This window comes from Pezoporus occidentalis, unplaced genomic scaffold (assembly GCF_034315485.1).
Source record: "Pezoporus occidentalis ecotype Australia unplaced genomic scaffold, CSIRO_AGI_Poc_V1 ctg35, whole genome shotgun sequence".
Taxonomy (NCBI): domain Eukaryota; kingdom Metazoa; phylum Chordata; class Aves; order Psittaciformes; family Psittacidae; genus Pezoporus; species Pezoporus occidentalis.
Window position 1 is genome coordinate 7,481,407 of NW_026915483.1, and position 17,773 is coordinate 7,499,179.

General features: G+C 41.7%; 1 protein-coding gene across 3 annotated transcripts in view; it reads left to right on the forward strand.

The window, feature by feature from the left end:
- Positions 1 to 17,773, forward strand: part of LOC134169626 (contactin-4) — a 341,881-nt gene that overhangs the window by 275,655 nt on the left and 48,453 nt on the right. For all 3 annotated transcript variants that reach the window (XM_062630366.1, XM_062630364.1, XM_062630365.1), the window contains one exon: positions 2,049 to 2,199. In XM_062630366.1, the coding sequence (XP_062486350.1) occupies positions 2,049 to 2,199 (151 nt within the window). The remainder of the gene's footprint in view (positions 1 to 2,048; positions 2,200 to 17,773) is intronic.

The following is a 17,773-nucleotide window of genomic DNA, read 5'->3' on the forward strand; positions in this document are numbered from 1 at the left end:
GAGAAAATTACAGACAGAGCTTTTCTCAGAGTGATTCTTCTCTATTATTGTTGCCAATTATATTGCCCTGAATCTTCAGCTAAAAGCAGGATCCTGTTGTGCTGGCATTGTAAAAATGTATAGTAAGATTCAGTCATCACCTTAAAGAATTTTCAGGCTTAATTTTTTTAAAGAACAATTAAAATAAGAAAAAATAAAAAGGGTGGGCCTGGAGTGGAAAAATAAAAGTCATTAAAATCCTCATTTCACAAGCAAGGTGTGAGGAAATCAAATGCTTTACCTCCAAGGTGTCACAGGGAAGCTGTGCTGAGAACTGAGCCCGGGGTTTCTAAATGTCAGATGACAACATTTTGAGCGTCACAGAATAAAACCCATATTGTGCAGCTCCTCTGCCTCACGCAGGACCAAGCAGGAAGTAGTAAATGACTTGCAAAAAATGCAGTCTAAACTGTTCAATACACAGATAGAAATAACAGGTTTATTCAAAAATGTATTTTGCTCATAAGCTCTGGACAATCATCTAAGACATTGCTTCCAGAAGTAATGTTGTATCAATTATGATAATCCAATATAAATAATAGTCCATCTGGTTCCACTGGTGGGAAGTTGTCCTTAGGATGGCTCCTTTCATTTTGTAGTGTTTTACATAGCTGCTGTTGGTTTTCAGACGGCTCTTTCATAGTCTTTAAGAACATGCATGTCTTCCTCTATGCTAAAATGAAGTCAGTTATCTGTGGGTAGACATAGAAGACAACACAGCTCATAGAGTAGTGAACTCTGCTTCATGAAAATGGAAGACGAGTTATATTTGAGCATAAAGCCCATCCCATTATCAGTATAGGATTATGTTTTATATATCCAAAAGAACTGAGGCAGATGAGATGCCCTAAGAAAAAGGAATTTGCTTTCTTTATCACACAGCAGGTTTTTGTCTACCAGCTGTTTCAGGTAAGATTTAGGTCATTTTATGGAGCATCAAGCAGACACAGTGCATGGTGTTCTAAACTCTAACCACCAAGGGTGCAGCAAGAAAGTAGGTGGAGGAAAATGCTGCATGTTCAGGGGATACAGGAATGGTGCAGGCATGCAGCTAGCAAAGAGCATGGAGAGAATTAGAGGGGACTGGGAAGAGTTTGTTGCAAGCTCCTGTCAGCAAAGATATAGAGAGCAAGGCAAGAGTTGTTCATAAAACCCTTGAGCTGCCTCACCTGTTAGCTTTGAGCTTTCTATATTGAAAAAAAAAATAGTTTTCTTACTTGATATAAATAAAACCTTCTGGTTGTCTTTGGAGGGTTTACTACCAGAGTCAGTCGAGAGGCAGCCGCCTCAAAGCTCTGCCTGCCATCAGGTCTCATCAAATAAGTCATTAAAAATCCTTTGAGGCAAGAATCAGAAGCCAAGCCATCTCCTCCCTCCCCGGCCTGCCTTACAGACAGGCTGCAGACTGTCTGCAGGGCTTTGGTGGTTGCTTCAGTGAATATCTGACTGTTTTTCACAAAATGGAAGAGTGTGCATGAAGGGACTAAAAAAAGATGATTCAGAGTGTCTCATACCGTGGTACTTAAGTCTTGCCCTGCTTTGCTTGGTTCAGGACCTGGCCATGTCAAGGTTTCCCACCTTTATAGCATTAAAATCAAAAACCCAGATTATGCAATTTATGAATATAAACCATAAAAATGCCATCTTTTCTGGAAATGATGATCATGCTGTTATGACACAGAAAAAGGGATACATTATACAATTCATGCATATGTAGTTCGTAGGGGTGCTGCCCCAAATTAGGTGTGCATGACACCGGGTGTCTGCTGCCTGCCGAGGTTACTGGTTTCTGAGGTTTGTAGCTGAACTGTTTGTTTCAAGTCTAAACAGTGTTGAAGCATTCCAGCATCTGTTTGCCTTATCTGTACATGCACACAGTTCATAAAGTCAGATCATTTAGGAACTACAGCTGAAAAACAGCCCTGGAATATTGTAGTGTTCAAAAAAGCCTGACTTTGGTTTTTGCAGAGGTAATTCTGATCTCTTGGTTTGTGTTCTTCTTCTTTTAGCCGTCAGTCCAGACTTCTCCAAAACACTCTTGAAAAAGTTAACTCTTGTTAAAGTGGGTGGTGAAGTAATCATTGAGTGTAAGCCGAAAGCTTCCCCCAAACCTACTTATTCGTGGAAGAAAGGAAGAGAGATCCTAAGAGAAAATGAGAGGTAATGTTTTAAACTAACCGTTTCTTCCATTAGCCTGCTCCAACCCAGGGACTTTCAGCAATGAAGCCTAAATTCGTCATTAATAGCTTCTCAAAATTGACTTGCAAATAAATGTGAAAACAGCCAGTGTTTAATCTCAAGGAGCTGGGGGTGAGATTTCTATTCTCATTGCGTTCATTCCAGTCTCTGTGTACTATTAAAGCATCCCTGCCAAGAAGCTGATAAAGATGCATTCTAAAAAGCAAATATTTTGCTTCTGCATTGCTCTAAATAGCCACTATCAAAAAAAAAAATATTGCCCAGGAGATAAAGCTCTCCACCACAGATTACACTGCTGTGGTACGTTACTCAGTGTCCCACAGACAGGAATTATTTGGCAGTAACTAACTTGGCAGTCCCAGCACCTGACTTGGAGATGGCTTTTTCAGACTAGCCAAGCCATTTCTTTCTTTATTTCTTTTTTTTTCTAATTCCAAAGGAGAGCATTAGTAGGAAGCAGAAGGTTACGTTTCAAACTCCTGTGCGTGGTTTTGCAGTGCTTCCTGCAAGGTCATGAGTGACTCTGTAGAGGTGAAGTTGTGTTACCTGTCCTGCTTGCATAGTGCATGAGAGCAGGACCTAGAGAGCTGTCCCTGGCAGTCCTCAAAATATGGTGCACCACTGGGATTGATGGGAAAAATCCTGGCCTATTAATAAAGGTCCAAAATCCAGAAATTACAGGAAATTGTTACTTCTAAAAGCTTAAACCTGTTAGAGCTGGTTTGGGAAAGTAGTTTTGCTCCATTCAACCTGCCTGCCTGTAATGTACATTGAAATATATGCTATGGCAATGTGTACGAGTATGCAAAAAGCTATAGGTCATTTAGAGCCAGATGGGTAAAATAATGAACAATCTATTTCTGACTTATTTATCTCTTGTGACCTGGTCTTTACAAAGCTGTTGGCTGTGGACCGTTTGACTTGCCTCTTGGGATAAAAAGAGTTGAGTGATCAATTACACAGAGCTTCCTCTAGCAGGCAGGGTACAAAGCTGTGAGAGGTCAAAGTTATAATAGATCAAAGTATATTGATTTTTAAAACTGAAATAACTTGCTCTTCTGGTGGAGGTTGTGCAAAGGATTAGAAGTACTAAAGACTGGAAGTTTCAGAGTGTCTCCCATCCTCACTGGCACAGTCCATAACTGAAATGTGCTTTCTGTCTCGGATGCTGTTCTCCTAGGCACAGCACAGTTCTTTCTCCTCATTTTAATTTAGGAGTGGGAAAGGAAGCACTAGTTTATTGAGCAAGGGCTTAGGAAAGGAAAGGAATGTGACCAGTTTCTTGCTTGGTCACTGCTGTGCACTGCTGGCAAAAAAAGTGATATTTTTTTTTTAGCACTACTCTCTCGCCTGCAAACTTACCTAAAAATTGAATGCTGTAATACAGCAAAACACCCTGGCTCCTGATTTCCCAAGGGAATGTGATTCATGCTCTGCTAGCATAACGCTAGGCAGTAGCTCAGGTTGCCTGTGTGCTTACTTCCAAATAACTTTTGAACTGGTTATTTGATGTAGATGTTTCAGTTGGTTTCCACCAAGATTAGGAGAGCAAGAGATACACCTCAAAAACAGCAGGTTTCTGCAAAGCAGAAGTACGTGTAGTCATTAAAACTTGCTAAATAGCACATACTGTGCTGGCCACAGCCCCTGTGCTCAGGCAGACTCTGGGCAGAGGCTGGGAGGACAGGCTGTGAGTACAACACGGTGCTCCGAGCAGCTCAGTGTTGAGCTCAAACGCAAGCCACAGCAAGGCTGATGTGGTGGTGCTCTTGGCAGCGGCAGGCTCAGTGTCGCACTCCTCTGAGAGCGCTGAGCCAGGACCCGGAGCCTCCCACCCGGGCACCAAGCCCTGGATGGGAAATCAGATGTGAAACGTGCCCAAGCAGGTGTGTAATTTTCCGCTACTTCAGCCCAGGGGTTTTTCCACCAGCCAGATCATCCAGAGGGGCCTATCTGGCAAAATGTCTTAATAAACAGCGCTCTGTTGACTTGGCACTTAGACCTGTTTAGTTCTTACACGCAGTTGGTTGTGTCTCTCGTGGGGATGAGGATGTTGAATCCTCGCCACCGCCTTTATTAACCGTTCTTGCAGTCTGTACCTTGAGACAATTAGGAAATTATATTGTCTTGTATGGTCGTGGCATTGTTCATCGGCACTGTCTGACTTCAGGGGCAGGGGAGACCCAGTGCTTCATGTTCCTGTATTTCTGGTTTCTTTGGCTGCTGAAATATTATCTCCTTCCTGCTGTCCTAGGGGACAGCAGCACTGACTGGAGTCCAGTCCTAGTACCTCCCTACACCCACACTTAATGTGTGGGCTTCAGACAGGAACTTTCTTGGCTGTTGAAAGAAAAAAATGTTGAAATGCAGGAAGAAAGATGCCAAGAAAAGCTGTTGCTGAAATCTCTTCATCTAGGGCAGAAAACAGAACTTTTAGACAGACATGGGAGATGAAACTTGAATTAATTCAAGTTTCACAGAAGCACCTGAACATCTGGATACCTCTCCAAACTGAATTTGATCATGTGAAGGTTAATCAATATAGATGATCCTTCCAATTCCAGGTGGAGTTAAAAGCAATGTTAATGTGTCAGTCCTTGCTTTGAATTCTGATGTACAGCCCGATGGCTACCATGGCAATCGCTCGAGTGTTTCTCCTGGGGCTTGTGTGACTTTTCAGATAGAATGTAATGTTAGGGACTCCTTACTGGAGACAGAAAGAGTGTGCATCAGATTTTGCTGCCAGGACTCTTTCTCTGGAGGTTACTGCTGTCCAGGAGGCAAAACTAAGTGTGTTGTTCAGTGTTTGCCCAGAGAGCAGAGGCTACCGTGGAAAAAAGAGCTTTATTGTTTTAGGTTTCATATTCTTCTCTGGAGGCTGAGGTAGTGTGTACTGCACCCCTAATGAATACCATGCCCTGAAGGTATCTCTTACTGGTGGTTGAGAACTGCGCAATTGTGTTATTAGAAATTCTGCCCTGGAGTATAATTATATTATTGCAGTCATTAAGGTCAGTTCATCTCCATAATAATGGAAATCCTGCCTTGGAGGCCTAACTGAGCCAAAACAATGTTAGTAGCCTGACTCCAGAAGGTAAATTTTATATAGAAACAGCTATAGCACAGATAGAGATATATTGGAAATGCTGCTTGGAAACAAAGACTATTTCTGTATGGGTAAAGATACAGAGATAATTTTCTGTCCGTGATCTTTCCTTCACATTTCAGTGCAAAAAAAATGGCTGTTACACTCTGTGGGAAAGGTTTTCAGTCCTACTAATGCCACTCTGTACAAATCAGCCTTATAGAGCCACTGGTAGAGAAGAGCAGGTGAGTCTGCTGTTTACCACAGCATCTCACACCTTCCACACCACAGGGACAGAAGGCATGACTAAAATACACCTACCCTCTGGGAAACCCTTGTTTGGGAATAGGGGATACCGTTTAGACAGGAATGGTCACCATAAAGCAGTATAGGCTGCATCCTCAGAGAGATAGTGGTATACGAGCAGTGCTTATGACCTGCTTGCCCCAGCACATTCCTCAGGCAGAAGCCATTTAATCCTTTCAGTATGCACTCTTGTGCATATAACCTGGAAGTTTGAGCCAGCTGTCGAGACCTGCAGCTGGTAGGGTGTCATTCCAGAAGGCAACAAGCAATGGGAACTCAAGTTGTGAGTGGTGTCTTCTGGTGATTATAAACTATGATTTGGGACATGTCAGATTGTTCATCAAAGACAAAGAGTTGAGTTCAGAATGTTTTTCACTTACCATTTGGTTCTCCTATATTCATCTTTCCAGATATGTTTAGCTCTGATCTCTTTATTCTGACTAAACAGCATGAGAAAAGAGATTTTGGAGAGCTGGGTTCCCATTACATAGGTTCTCTTTTCTCACATCCCAGCTTACATCAGTGTCACTCAGAAGGGATGCTGGACTTAAGCCTGTGAGATCAAGATGGAGAATGTTGCTGCCCAGCTGCCCGAGGAGGCCTGACATTCAAACAAGGCAAAAACTCCTGGAATGGGGAGTGCACAGATGGTAGAGCCAGGACTCATGTTTTTGATTTAAATCTCAGTAGCACTTTGGTTTTATAATCTTATGTCTTCATCCCCCTGATTTTATGAAATAATGTAGTCGATGTCAAGTGATTTTTTTGGATCTGTGGCATCATATACATAGGACATAGTCATAATATAGTCATATGTAGGGACATGGTCTTACGCACTTATCACACCATGTGAAAGACAGATAATCTGAACTGTGCCTCTGCTTTGTTCCAAAGCTGTCTCAGAAACCAAATCAATCATTCCTAGATGCCAGTTGGAGTTACAGAGGTAGAGGGTAATTTTACATGAGATTTGCCAATACAAAACAGAAATCCATAGTTACCCACAAAAAGTTTCTATTAATTGATGGCCCCTGTATAACACTGAAGTGAATGAAAGCAAGTCCTTAATGGAAGGACATAACTTCCCTTCTAAAGCCAAACATTCTTCAGTCAGTGGTATTCCCCTTTTGTGACAATTATTTCCTGGCATTACATTACAGATATTATTCATTGGCAGGAGTAGGAGGAGTAATCATGACAGCCAGATTGTTCTTGCAGGATTTTGTTAATCTTCTCCTAATAATTCAATTACATCTAATACAACAACGTCAGATAAATTTGTTACTGAGACCAGTGATTTAAAACCTTTATTTTCAGGTGATCTTATCACAGAAACCTTTCAATTTCTTCATAATTACCATGTGGGCTCCCATGGAGAGCTACACTCAGTTGCAAGTGCAAGTGGTTCATCCTCGTGGTGGTGGTGGAAATAAGAAGTCACCGTAGTTGCCAGCTCATTCATTCAGATTTCCGGGGTGCAGGAGGGATATTCAGACTTTGTGTGATTAGAGACAAATCCTGGTGCTACGCAGAGAGCTGCCAGCTGAAATTGAAATAAGCCTCTGTCACAGCTGCTCCACACTCCAAACTGCTCCAAACTCCACATCCTACAATGGAGCTGCAATTCTCTTTGAACTAGAGATCAGGAAGCATTTTTTTTAATCATTTAAACCAGTTAAATCAGCAGTTAATTTAAAGCAGTTCATTTTAAAACAAACCTCCCTTAATTTTCATATGGTTTTCCATAGCCCACAAAAAACCCAACACTGTACTGCAACAAATCTGCAGGTGCTGTTACGTAGGTGCACAGCATCCGAAGGTCTGCTGCGGGAGCACTGGGATTTAAAGTTAGAACTGATACTGGTCCTGTGATCCGCGTCAACAAACTGGGGTGCTTTGTCACTCCAGTGCACATACTGAACTGTCTTCTAATAACTTGCCACCAGAGGCCATTTTGTTAGACTTTCTTAAGAAAACTTCTCATGGAACTAGTCAAGAGGTGTATTTTGTAGTTGGCATAAAATGATTTTGCTGGGGTAGTGTAGGAAGGGGTTGTTAGGCGCTGCTTTGTAAGGCAAGGTTTGCATCACTTTGCCTGCAAATCTCTCCTCTTTTCCCAGGTGCTTGTTTTGGTCTTTCAGAAATTACTTTTAATTTACTTGCCATAATGGTAATAATTGCATTTATTTATTTCTCCCAGAGTTTTGTTTTACATGCCATGACAGAACAAGAATGAATGGCTTTAAACTGAAGGAGGGTAGATTTATCAGATAGTAGGAAGAAGTTCTTCACTATGAGGATGGTGAAGCACTGGCACAGGTTGCCCAGAGAAGCTGTGGCTGCCCCATCCCTGGCAGTGTTCAAGACCAGATTAGATGGGGCTTGGAGCAACCTGGTCTAGTGGAAGGTGTCCCTGCAGGGGTTGGAAGTGGATGAGCTCTAAGGTCCTTTCCAACCCAAACTATACTATGATGTATGGTATCAGTCTGTCACAGAGACATACTGTTACTTTCCAGAGTTGAGGCTATAGCATTGTGTGGCTCAAGAGCAGATGAGGGAGACATCATGTTTCAGTCTCTTGGTCTACCACGGTGGCTTCCTGCTATGCTCATTCTTCTTTCCTCCCCAACTGTAGACTGCATGGAGGAAAACCAAGATAGGTTTTATTCAGGGAAATACTGTATTTCTGCCAGTTTTGTGATTTCTTACCAGACACCTACCGAAGTGTTGATTAGCCAAAGCACTGTGGACAAGGTGTGGTATAGCAGCAGGATGAAGCATTTCAATCAGGGCTGGTTCTAATGGCCACACGAGTTGGAGAGCCCTGTTTTGGGGTGCTTCAGGGCATCACTGCAAGGAGGGGAGCAGGGCTGGCAGTGTCAGCTATCTCATGCACTTGGTAAGAGCTTGCATGTGTCACAATCTAATGTGTATTCCCTTGAAATAATGAAAGTTTAAAATATGTACACAATGCTCTTCATTCCTAATGTTCTCTTAAAGCTCTTGGAAGTCACAATTACTCTGCTACCACACTTGTGCTCAGTGTAGGACAGAAAAATAATTGTACTTTTAAGCACCAAAACAAATTGCTGTTCTCCTATAATTGTTCTTGTAAAACCCTTACATCATTAGAGCTGTTTCTTTTCTATAAATATACAGTACATGCATTGTTTATCCAGTTTAATTGTAAGGAAAGAAATTCATAAAAAACAAATGATGTTCTGTGCTGGTAGCAAAGAATATGAAAGTGTCCAATTAAACATACACTCACTATGACTTGTATAATAGCAACATCTGTTATCTTAATTAAACAAGTTTATGTATAAAGGGACCCTCATAGTGCACTTTGTTAGAGCAGCATCTGACCTAGATACTCCAGGCACGCTCACTATCCTCATGGAAATTTTCCCAGTTGGTCCCATTATCTTGCACTCTTGACAAGTTTTGTGATACATGAGCACAGTCTTGCACGCACAAAGTCATGCTGCTTAAAGCAGGAACATTGTTGGGGATTTTTTTTAGCTGAAAACCAATATAAGTGCAGAAAAGCAGCATATAGCGCCACTTACCCATTGAGTTCAGTCACAGAAGCATTTGGAAGTGTAAGGAGTGCCTGGCCATCTTGGACCTTGTCAAATAAAGTTCAGGAGAGAAAACTGCATTTCCAGAAAGTGCTTACAATTCATTTTCAAATGGGCTTACGTACTTCAGGATTTAAGTAATTCAGGACCAGATTTTTCCAAGTATTAGCTTGATGCTTTCCCCACTGTAGCCTAGTCAGAGACGATCTAAAAGCGTAAGTTCAGTTTTGAAAACCCTGGTGACCTGGTAACTTCTGAAAAGAAGATGGGGAGTTGAGACTGGGAAGGAGCAATGAGAGTCCAATGGAGCCTCTCAGGACCCACCTGCAAACAGAATCCAAAGCAGAGCTGCCCCAGAATTCCAGCTTCATCAGAAGGAGATGTGGTCTGCTGCTCAGAGCCTGCGGGAAGATCCAGAGCCCCTTGCTTGGGGCTGTAGGACTCCAGGCAGCTGTAGCTGAAAAGTGTTTCAGATACGTGAATACACAGCTGCGCCTGCAGGCTGATTAATATGGGCAGTGAATGTTAATTTGTTCATGAAAAATGCCACCTGACACAGGCACTGCCAGCTGCTTCAGAGAGGAAGCTGAAGTCCTGCCTGCAGGAAGCAGAGCCTCTCCATCCTGTCCCCAGTGTCCAGGCCAGCATGAAGCAAGCAGGAGTCACAGGGTAGAGCCCAAAGCCGTAGCCTATCTCTTCTTCCAGGAGCTGGAGTGGTTGTAGCCAAGGAAGAGCAGAAAGCTCTCATCTGATTTTTTTTGTAGTCTTCTATACTTCAAAACTATTCAGAAAGACTTTACTCTGTGGAAGAGGGTTAGGCATGGTTTTCTCAATGGTTTCTCATCCTAAGGACTTCTCATAAGGGTTCTTGATTTACAGACCCCTCAGTTGGGTGTTATTTTTCTAACAGTGAAATTTTAATGTGTTCACTTCAGCGCTATGTCATTTGAAGAAGGAAAGATTGTGAAACCCTCTTGCAGTGTGTCTTGAGTTTAAAAAGTTGTCTAAGTTCCAGTTTTTTTATTTGTTGCCTCAAACTTCCTAATTAGTGGCTAATTACTTTAAACAGCCAGAAAGAAAATGGCAATAGGACAAACAGCACATCTTTCCGAGTTCGGTGCCAGGGTCCAAACCATGGTTGTATTTTTATACTGATTACTTGAGAGATGAATTACCAGCAGTGGCTTTTGGACATGCAGCCTAGTGACACTTCAGCAGAAAATAAAACCTCAAAGGATGCTTCGCATCATTGTTTTGCATTAATTGTGTTGACTGTCTTTTTCTTTTTCTTTTAAATAAAGCACCTGTGCAATTTCTTTTAGGCAGACAGGTAACCAAACCATCAATAACTTGTCGGGTTTTCATTACATCTTGCCTAGGCAAAATGAAAAATGACAGCCTGCAAATAGCTTTTTGAAGTTTGATTCGACAATACAGCATTCATCTTAGTTTTCAAGACAATGGCAGAATATGGCTCTGCTTCATTGGAACATCTGAGATAACTAACTTTTACCATTTTTCTGCAGAAAAAAAGGACTAAAATTAACCAGGAAGCCACTTTATTCAGTGGTCAGAGGTCCTGGAAAGTAGCTGTCCTGGGCTTGATGGTCTCATATTTATGGAGTGCTTGTTTCCCAGCAGAAGCTGGTTTTAGCTCTGTATTGTCCTAGAAGATCACAGTATGTTTTAACACAAACTTGTCATGATTGTGGGTCTGTCAACTCAACCCTAAGCACTTGTAGTTCAGTGTGTGCCAGTGCTAAAATCCACTGATTTGTGTGCTCTGAAATTGGTGCAAACCAGTCAGTGTTGACATAGCTCTCTTTAGGTCACTAACTTTTCCTTGCTTATGGATGGCTACATGGAACTCTTTTTTTCCTGTGTATCTGGCAAAGATAATCAATCCTGTTGCTTTTGTAGTTTGAGATACCTGTCATGTGCTTGTGCACATAACCTTATAAATGGTCTCTCCACAAAGCTTAGCTGTGCATCTGTTTTGCTTTAGCACCTTTCTGATGTGACTGAAGCTTTCTTCAGCATTGATAGTAACTTGATGACTCCAGTTCATTCTTGCGTTGCCTTTTCCTTCTATTCTTGAGCAAATGTTTCTAGGAAGAGCTTATGTGAGAAGGGTTGGAGATTTATTTAGAATCCAGATTCAGTGCTGTTTTATTTGTATACATAAAGTCATTAGGCTGATCCTTAAAATTTGAATGTTCATTTATCTGCTCTTGTAGAGCTAGGAAATAATTTCATATAGCCAGCCCCAAACTGTTGTCGAGCATACCTGAGATGCCAATGAACGTAATCCCAACCTATGCCAAGTTTCAGCTGGTGTTTCAGAAATGAGACTCTCTCACCCCTTGCTGCACTCTCCTGTAACATCAGCAATCTGTTCCTATTTTCCCAGCAGATTATTTTCATTGTCGTGTTATTGTAGTATTCGGTGATACGCATGTAGGACATCACTGCTACCTCTGCTGCTGCTGGAATGAGCTTGTGACAGCAGCTCAGCTGTGGTTTGACCAAACTCACTGTGCTGCTGTGACACAGGGTCTCTAGAGAAGTCAGTGTGCTTTTGCCTTGGCGCTTGTGTATTAATTTTAAAAGTAGAGCCCTGCTTGCAGAAGCAGACAAAAGGAGAAAATGCAGTATCCGAGAGCCCCATCTCAGAGGCATCAGACATCCAGAGCACAGTAAGACATGTCCCATGTTTACACATCCTTAACAGAAACACCGTCACTCACTGCATGCAGTTAAAAAGCTGCTGCTTTTCCTGCTTGAGGTGTCTCATCTTTATGATTATTAAGTTCATCACTAGGTGCCATACATACAGCTACAGATTATTTCTCCCACTCTGTAAAGATGCTCCAGTAAAGAGCGAGTTCCTCCCCGCAGTGCTATTGTGTTGGAGGCAGCAGGATCTGGCTCCCAGCAGCGAGGCAGGCTTCTCTCTGTTGTAAGCACATGCTGCAGCCAAAGCTTTCAAAAATAAATGCCTGTAATTAGTCTCCTGAATGCAATTTGAAATTGATGTGTAGTTCATACTTGGCCTCCAGTTGAACAGAATAGTAATAATGATTTTAGTAAGTCTGTAGCATTTTGAAGGGGAAAAAAATTCATCAAATATATCTTCTCTTGAATATTTTCATGACTGAGAGTAAGAAGGTAGTGATTTTACACTTAGGGCTACATTTTAAGAAACGCATGTTTAAAATCCAAGGAAATAATTATATGTCTACAGGGGGAAAGGATTCCTAATGAACTTTTTAGACAACCTACCTGACTTGGTGATATTTTTGATGATTATTTAAACATAATTTTTAAGTGGTTTAAATGCATCTTTGGATCTTGCAAATCTCTATTAATGTCAATTACAAGCACAGTGGGTAATTTGTACTGTGGGCATTCTTTCGTTGAAACTAGAGGAGAAGGTGTTATCTTTGAAAGACTATGTCTTTGGGCTTCTATTCAGGTGGTATCATCTGGAACAAATAAGCTGAGAATGCATTTGCTGCTTCTGCTCTAACCTCATGAATGCTTCCAGAAATGGTTTATGTCCAGCTGATGCACAGAAAATCTTGCCTGTTTGGGTTTTTTTGTCCTCATAAGAGAACCATTTTTATGAGCTTCAGTGGAGTTCCCTTTAGTGTTCATGTTCTCCAAGCCTCTGAAGCATTTGTTGTAAGTAGAGAGTGATGGCTTATCCTTGCTGGGGAAGGAGCTGTTGTCGAGGGTGGCTGGAGGCTGTGCTTGCAAATTTGACTCCTCAGGTTTCCACAGACCCTCTTCATAGACTGGAAGTCATTCAGTCTGTGCCTCTGGCAATGGTCACAGCACCTGCTGGTCTGTACACACGATTCACCTCACTTCTGAGTGTGAGAGAATGCTTTGTGGGGAGCAGCATGCCTCTGGGTGGGTAAGTTGGCACAAAGGGATCTTTTAGCCTTTCATGGGGTGGATTGCAAGTGTGCTTTGCCCCTACACTGCCACCAGCAACAGCCCCTCCAGGGGAGAAGTCCTGAGGCTGTGGATGTGGAGCATCCCCATCCTCATGATTTATGGCAAACTTAGTCCATAAAAATAAACTGAAAAATTGAAGAGCTATGTCAAAAGGGCAGTTTCCCATGGGGGATGGCCTTCATTTCCCACCAAAATCAAAGGAAAATTGGCTCTTTGCACCGCTGGACCCTTCTATACTTGAGAAACCTTCCTGTATAGTTCAAATAATCATTGCCTCATGTCTCAGGAATGAAAGCTTTCCTTTGCGTTACTCAAATCTGCTTCCTCAAATATTTTTTTTCATGACATGGTCTTCTCACTGTATTTATTTTAATTTTGCTTGTAGTGAAAAAACAGCAGTATGGGAGAGAAGGCAAAAGATTTCTATTATTTGAAATTCACCGCAGCCTACTCATTTCCTTCAGGGTCCCTAGGAGTGTTTGTATTTGGTTTTCATTTGTTTCTTCCCATTATCAGCATCCCTTAAGAAAGATATTTTGTAGAAAACTCTTCTTAGATAACCTAGGGATATTTTTATATTTGAATTATGACTGTAGGCATCTTTAAACAATTTACATGAAGTCTCTAATAGCAGTAAACGCTTTCCCTCCCACTGCCTCAATCCCTTGGGATGAGGTTTTGTCACTTCCAGGCTTGTCTTAAAAATTTATGGACAAAAAAAGAGGATGATGACAAAACACAGCTTTTGTGTTTATAGATATTAATACAGGCTAGGTGCAGTATTATTTATTTGGACTGCTCCATCACTGCAGATAAACACTTTGTTGAAAAAGAAAATTGTGGGAGAACTTAGGATGCCAGACCCATGACTGGTTAAAGCTGATACTGAATTCAGTGGTGCTGTGTTTGATGTTGCCAAGGGAGCCCCTGCTATTTTCTAAAAAAAAATACTTATCTGGGCAAAATATGTTCTTTTTTTCTCACTCTCCTTAGAAAAATATTTACAGGGTTTTATGAAACAATTGCAATATATACTCTCCTCACCTTTAGTTCTTCATGCTTAGCTAGCCTGTAAATGAAAAGTCCCAGACAAAAACATGTTTACACACAACTGTTCACATCTCTGGAAGAAGTGTTCTTAGCATTTTCTCAGAGATCAATATTGAAAATTAAGTAAGAAAAAAAAGTGCAGTACTCTATTTTTCAATGCAGCAAGGTAAGAGCAGCTATTACCTGGGAGACCTTCCAGAAGATTGATTTTAATTCTTTTTTGCCTTTTTTAATTTTTTTTCCTTTTCTAATTTTTTTTTTTTTTTTTTTACTTTCTCAGTGCACAGAAAATGCCAAAATGAACCCAAATTCTGTGCACCACAGATGTCTAGCCAATTCACCATTGCCGTAATTTACTACTAAACCTGCTGGTGTGACTTCTGTGACCCCATTGTACTAGTAAAAATGGTGCAAAGGTGATGTTCCTCAGTGCCTTCTCCAGCCAGTGTTTTTCCTTGGACAATATCTATGTATTTTACAGACTGAGGAGCACTCCCACAACAAATAGCCCAGCAGCCCCACGTAGTTGTGCAACCCACAACCTCAGGAGTTCAAACACTTCATCCTCAGGTTCTTCAGCTCCATTAGAAATGTATCTGCAGCAAAGCTTGTGGGGAATGTTGTACTAGAGTCAGTACAACAGGGTTTTACCTTGGTTTATTTTGTGCAAATATAGTTCTTACCTGAAAATTAGTTATAGGGAATTTGCTGTTAAGAGACCTGCCAGTTGTCATGTATAAGGAAGGCCTTATCTAATGCCTGCTTTCACCAAGAGAAAGACATGCACTAAATTAAATGGGCTTTGACTGAGGCTCTAAATTAGCTCAGGCTTTTCTGTGAACCATGAAAAGACAAGTAGTTATAGACAAATAAGTGCCAAAGCAGCTGTAGGTGGCTGTCTAAATCAAACCTAACAGGACCTGGACAAGAAGTTGCTAATGAGTAGAAGACTGCCTGTGCATTATGGCAGTTCGCATCAGTTGTGAATTTAGATGGACAATCAAGTGGAAACGGCTGTACTGCTGATCCAGCAGACAGTATTGTCCTGCATTTCACCCAGACTTATCCTAACAGCTGTTAGACACAAACACAGCTTGTCCCATCCTTGCTTATGTTGTTGTCCTGACCACAGCCCTCAGGATGTGTTGATGCCTCTCGCTACTGGCAGTGGGGACACCGTGCCTTTCTCACCCACTTTCAGAAACATCTGGAGTAAGAGGATGTGGGCAAAGCCCAGGCCTAGAAAGCCCTGTCCTCTTAAGGGCGGATGCTCAGCAGTTTTGTCTGGTACTGGTGTGATGTGGGAAGTCTCAGATGGCACGACAGGATGCTGGATGGGGGTTAGGCTCAGGGCTCTCTCCTTGCTCTTTCCTCCCTGCACAGCAGGGACCACCAAGGGTGTTGAGTGAAGCCTCAAGAAGTCGGCTTTGACCTCGGCATATATTTCAATGAGGATTAATGTTATGAAGCAGGGAAAGCTCTGACCTTACTGTTATTTATTAACACAACATTGTAGTCAAACATGAAGGCAGCATCCCAGGGCCAGAGAAATTATTATCTGTGGGCCATGTTCCAAACCAGCCCATTCTTCAAGTGAGAAGCAGGTACTGATGAGCAGTGTCCCTGATTTCAGGGAGGGCTGTGCTCTGAGCAGTAAGTCCTCCCTTTCAGCCAAACCTGTATTTCTAAATTTCACTGTATTTTCCTGAAATAACCTAATGGCCAATGCTGCATTTATGAGGTCATTTTCATAATCCCAGTCTCTGCCTCATTGCATCGGAAGCTTTATTAAAAAGGTAATAAACTGCTACAAAGACCTGTGATAAAATAATTTGATAAATAATGCAATTGCCTGGAATCATTTACATTTGCAGTAGAGTTGTGGTGTGAAACAAAGTTGCTGTGAGGCTAAAAATTGCTCTAGATATTCCTGCCTATGAACTATGGGAAAAGACTGAGCAAATCCACTGCTGGGGTTGCAGTCGGATCTGTCTCATGCTCCTTCCTCTGCTTCCAATCCTCCTCAGCCCAAGCAAGGCACCAGAGGATGGACAATAGGCCATTCATCATGTTGGCTGAAATACAGTTTTTCACAGGTACATTTAACCTAAATCCTCTCTTAGAAGACGGATTATCTCTTAGAAGAACTCTGGCACCGCAGTCTCTTTTCAATAGCCATGTCAACCACTGCCACAAAGGCTGTACATGAAGGGATCAATGGTTGTTTTATCTCAAATTACACTCAGTGTGTGTTTCTTCCAACTGACATTCATTCAAATGCTTTCTGTAAGACATCTTTTCTCCCTGTAATAGAAAAAGTATGGGACATCCTAAGCATTGTTTCCTGTGGAAAAAAATATATATATTCACTTGGCTAAGCATGAAATATTTGGGATGCATGTGTTTAATCAGCAGTGAAAACAAGTGTAGCTGTGCTTGTATTTCATAAGTTAAAATGCTAAAATTATCAGATAAGAAACAGCATACCTTATTTAATTACAGCAGTTCTAATAAAACCATTTGAGAGGAATAGAAGTTAGTTTATAATTATGATTACTTTGCTCCAAAGAAACACTGGAGCTCTAACCTGCAGCCTCATAGTTGTGCTGCCTCCTGTGAGCTGTGTCCCTTTGGAAGGTAACCACTACCATCGCATGCACAACCTGCTATATGCACTGCATTTGTAGTCTATTCATATCCCACATGCTTCCATCTGCTGAGCAGAAAAATAGAGGGCAAGCTGTGTAGAAGATATTGAGGGATACCTGCAGTATCATCTGTCTGGTGCAGATCTATTGGTAATATGTGTGCCTTGTGAGTTAGAAGATAATTCACAAAGAAAAGGTTAGCACATGGACCTGCTGCTCATCTCTGCAAAGGTTTTCAACAGGCAACTGAAAGGTGCAGGTGAGGTTGAACAGCCCATGGCTCTGTGGTGCTGAGGTGTTTGGCTCCTGGACCCACATAGATTTTCTTTTGCTGAAACAGCAGTGCAAGATGTTACAGTAGGTACCGTAAGTCTAGGATTTTTAGGCAAACATTCTTTCAAAGCTTGAGGTCAAACCTGAGCAGCAGGTCATAGGCATGCTTTTAGATGCAGTCAGGCACCCACAGGTCAGATTTCCTCAGAGATGGGCTGGAGGTAATTACTGGTACTCTGTTTTATGATGTGCTCTGGGGGTTTGGCGGTTTTCAGTCATTGTTTATATTCGAAATAAGGGCTTGATCTTGTTTTCAAAGAGTCAGTGATAAAACTCTTAACTGTTCTCATCAGGACAAGTTTTATCCCTAAATGCGTACGTTACTGACTGAGAGATATTTATCTGTTCCTGGGAATCCTGCCCAGCAGTGCAGAATGCTGTGGTGAGCTGCATGAATCAGATGTTGTGCTTAATTTGGGGTTGCAGGTAACACAACCTGCTGACGGGAGACTTAACAGATACAGAGGATGTGTCGTGAGCCGAAAAATAAGTGCTAATAGATCAGACCAAAATGATTATGTGCTGCTGGTTTTCCTCATACTGCTCCAGGTCTGCCTGACCTTTTCCAT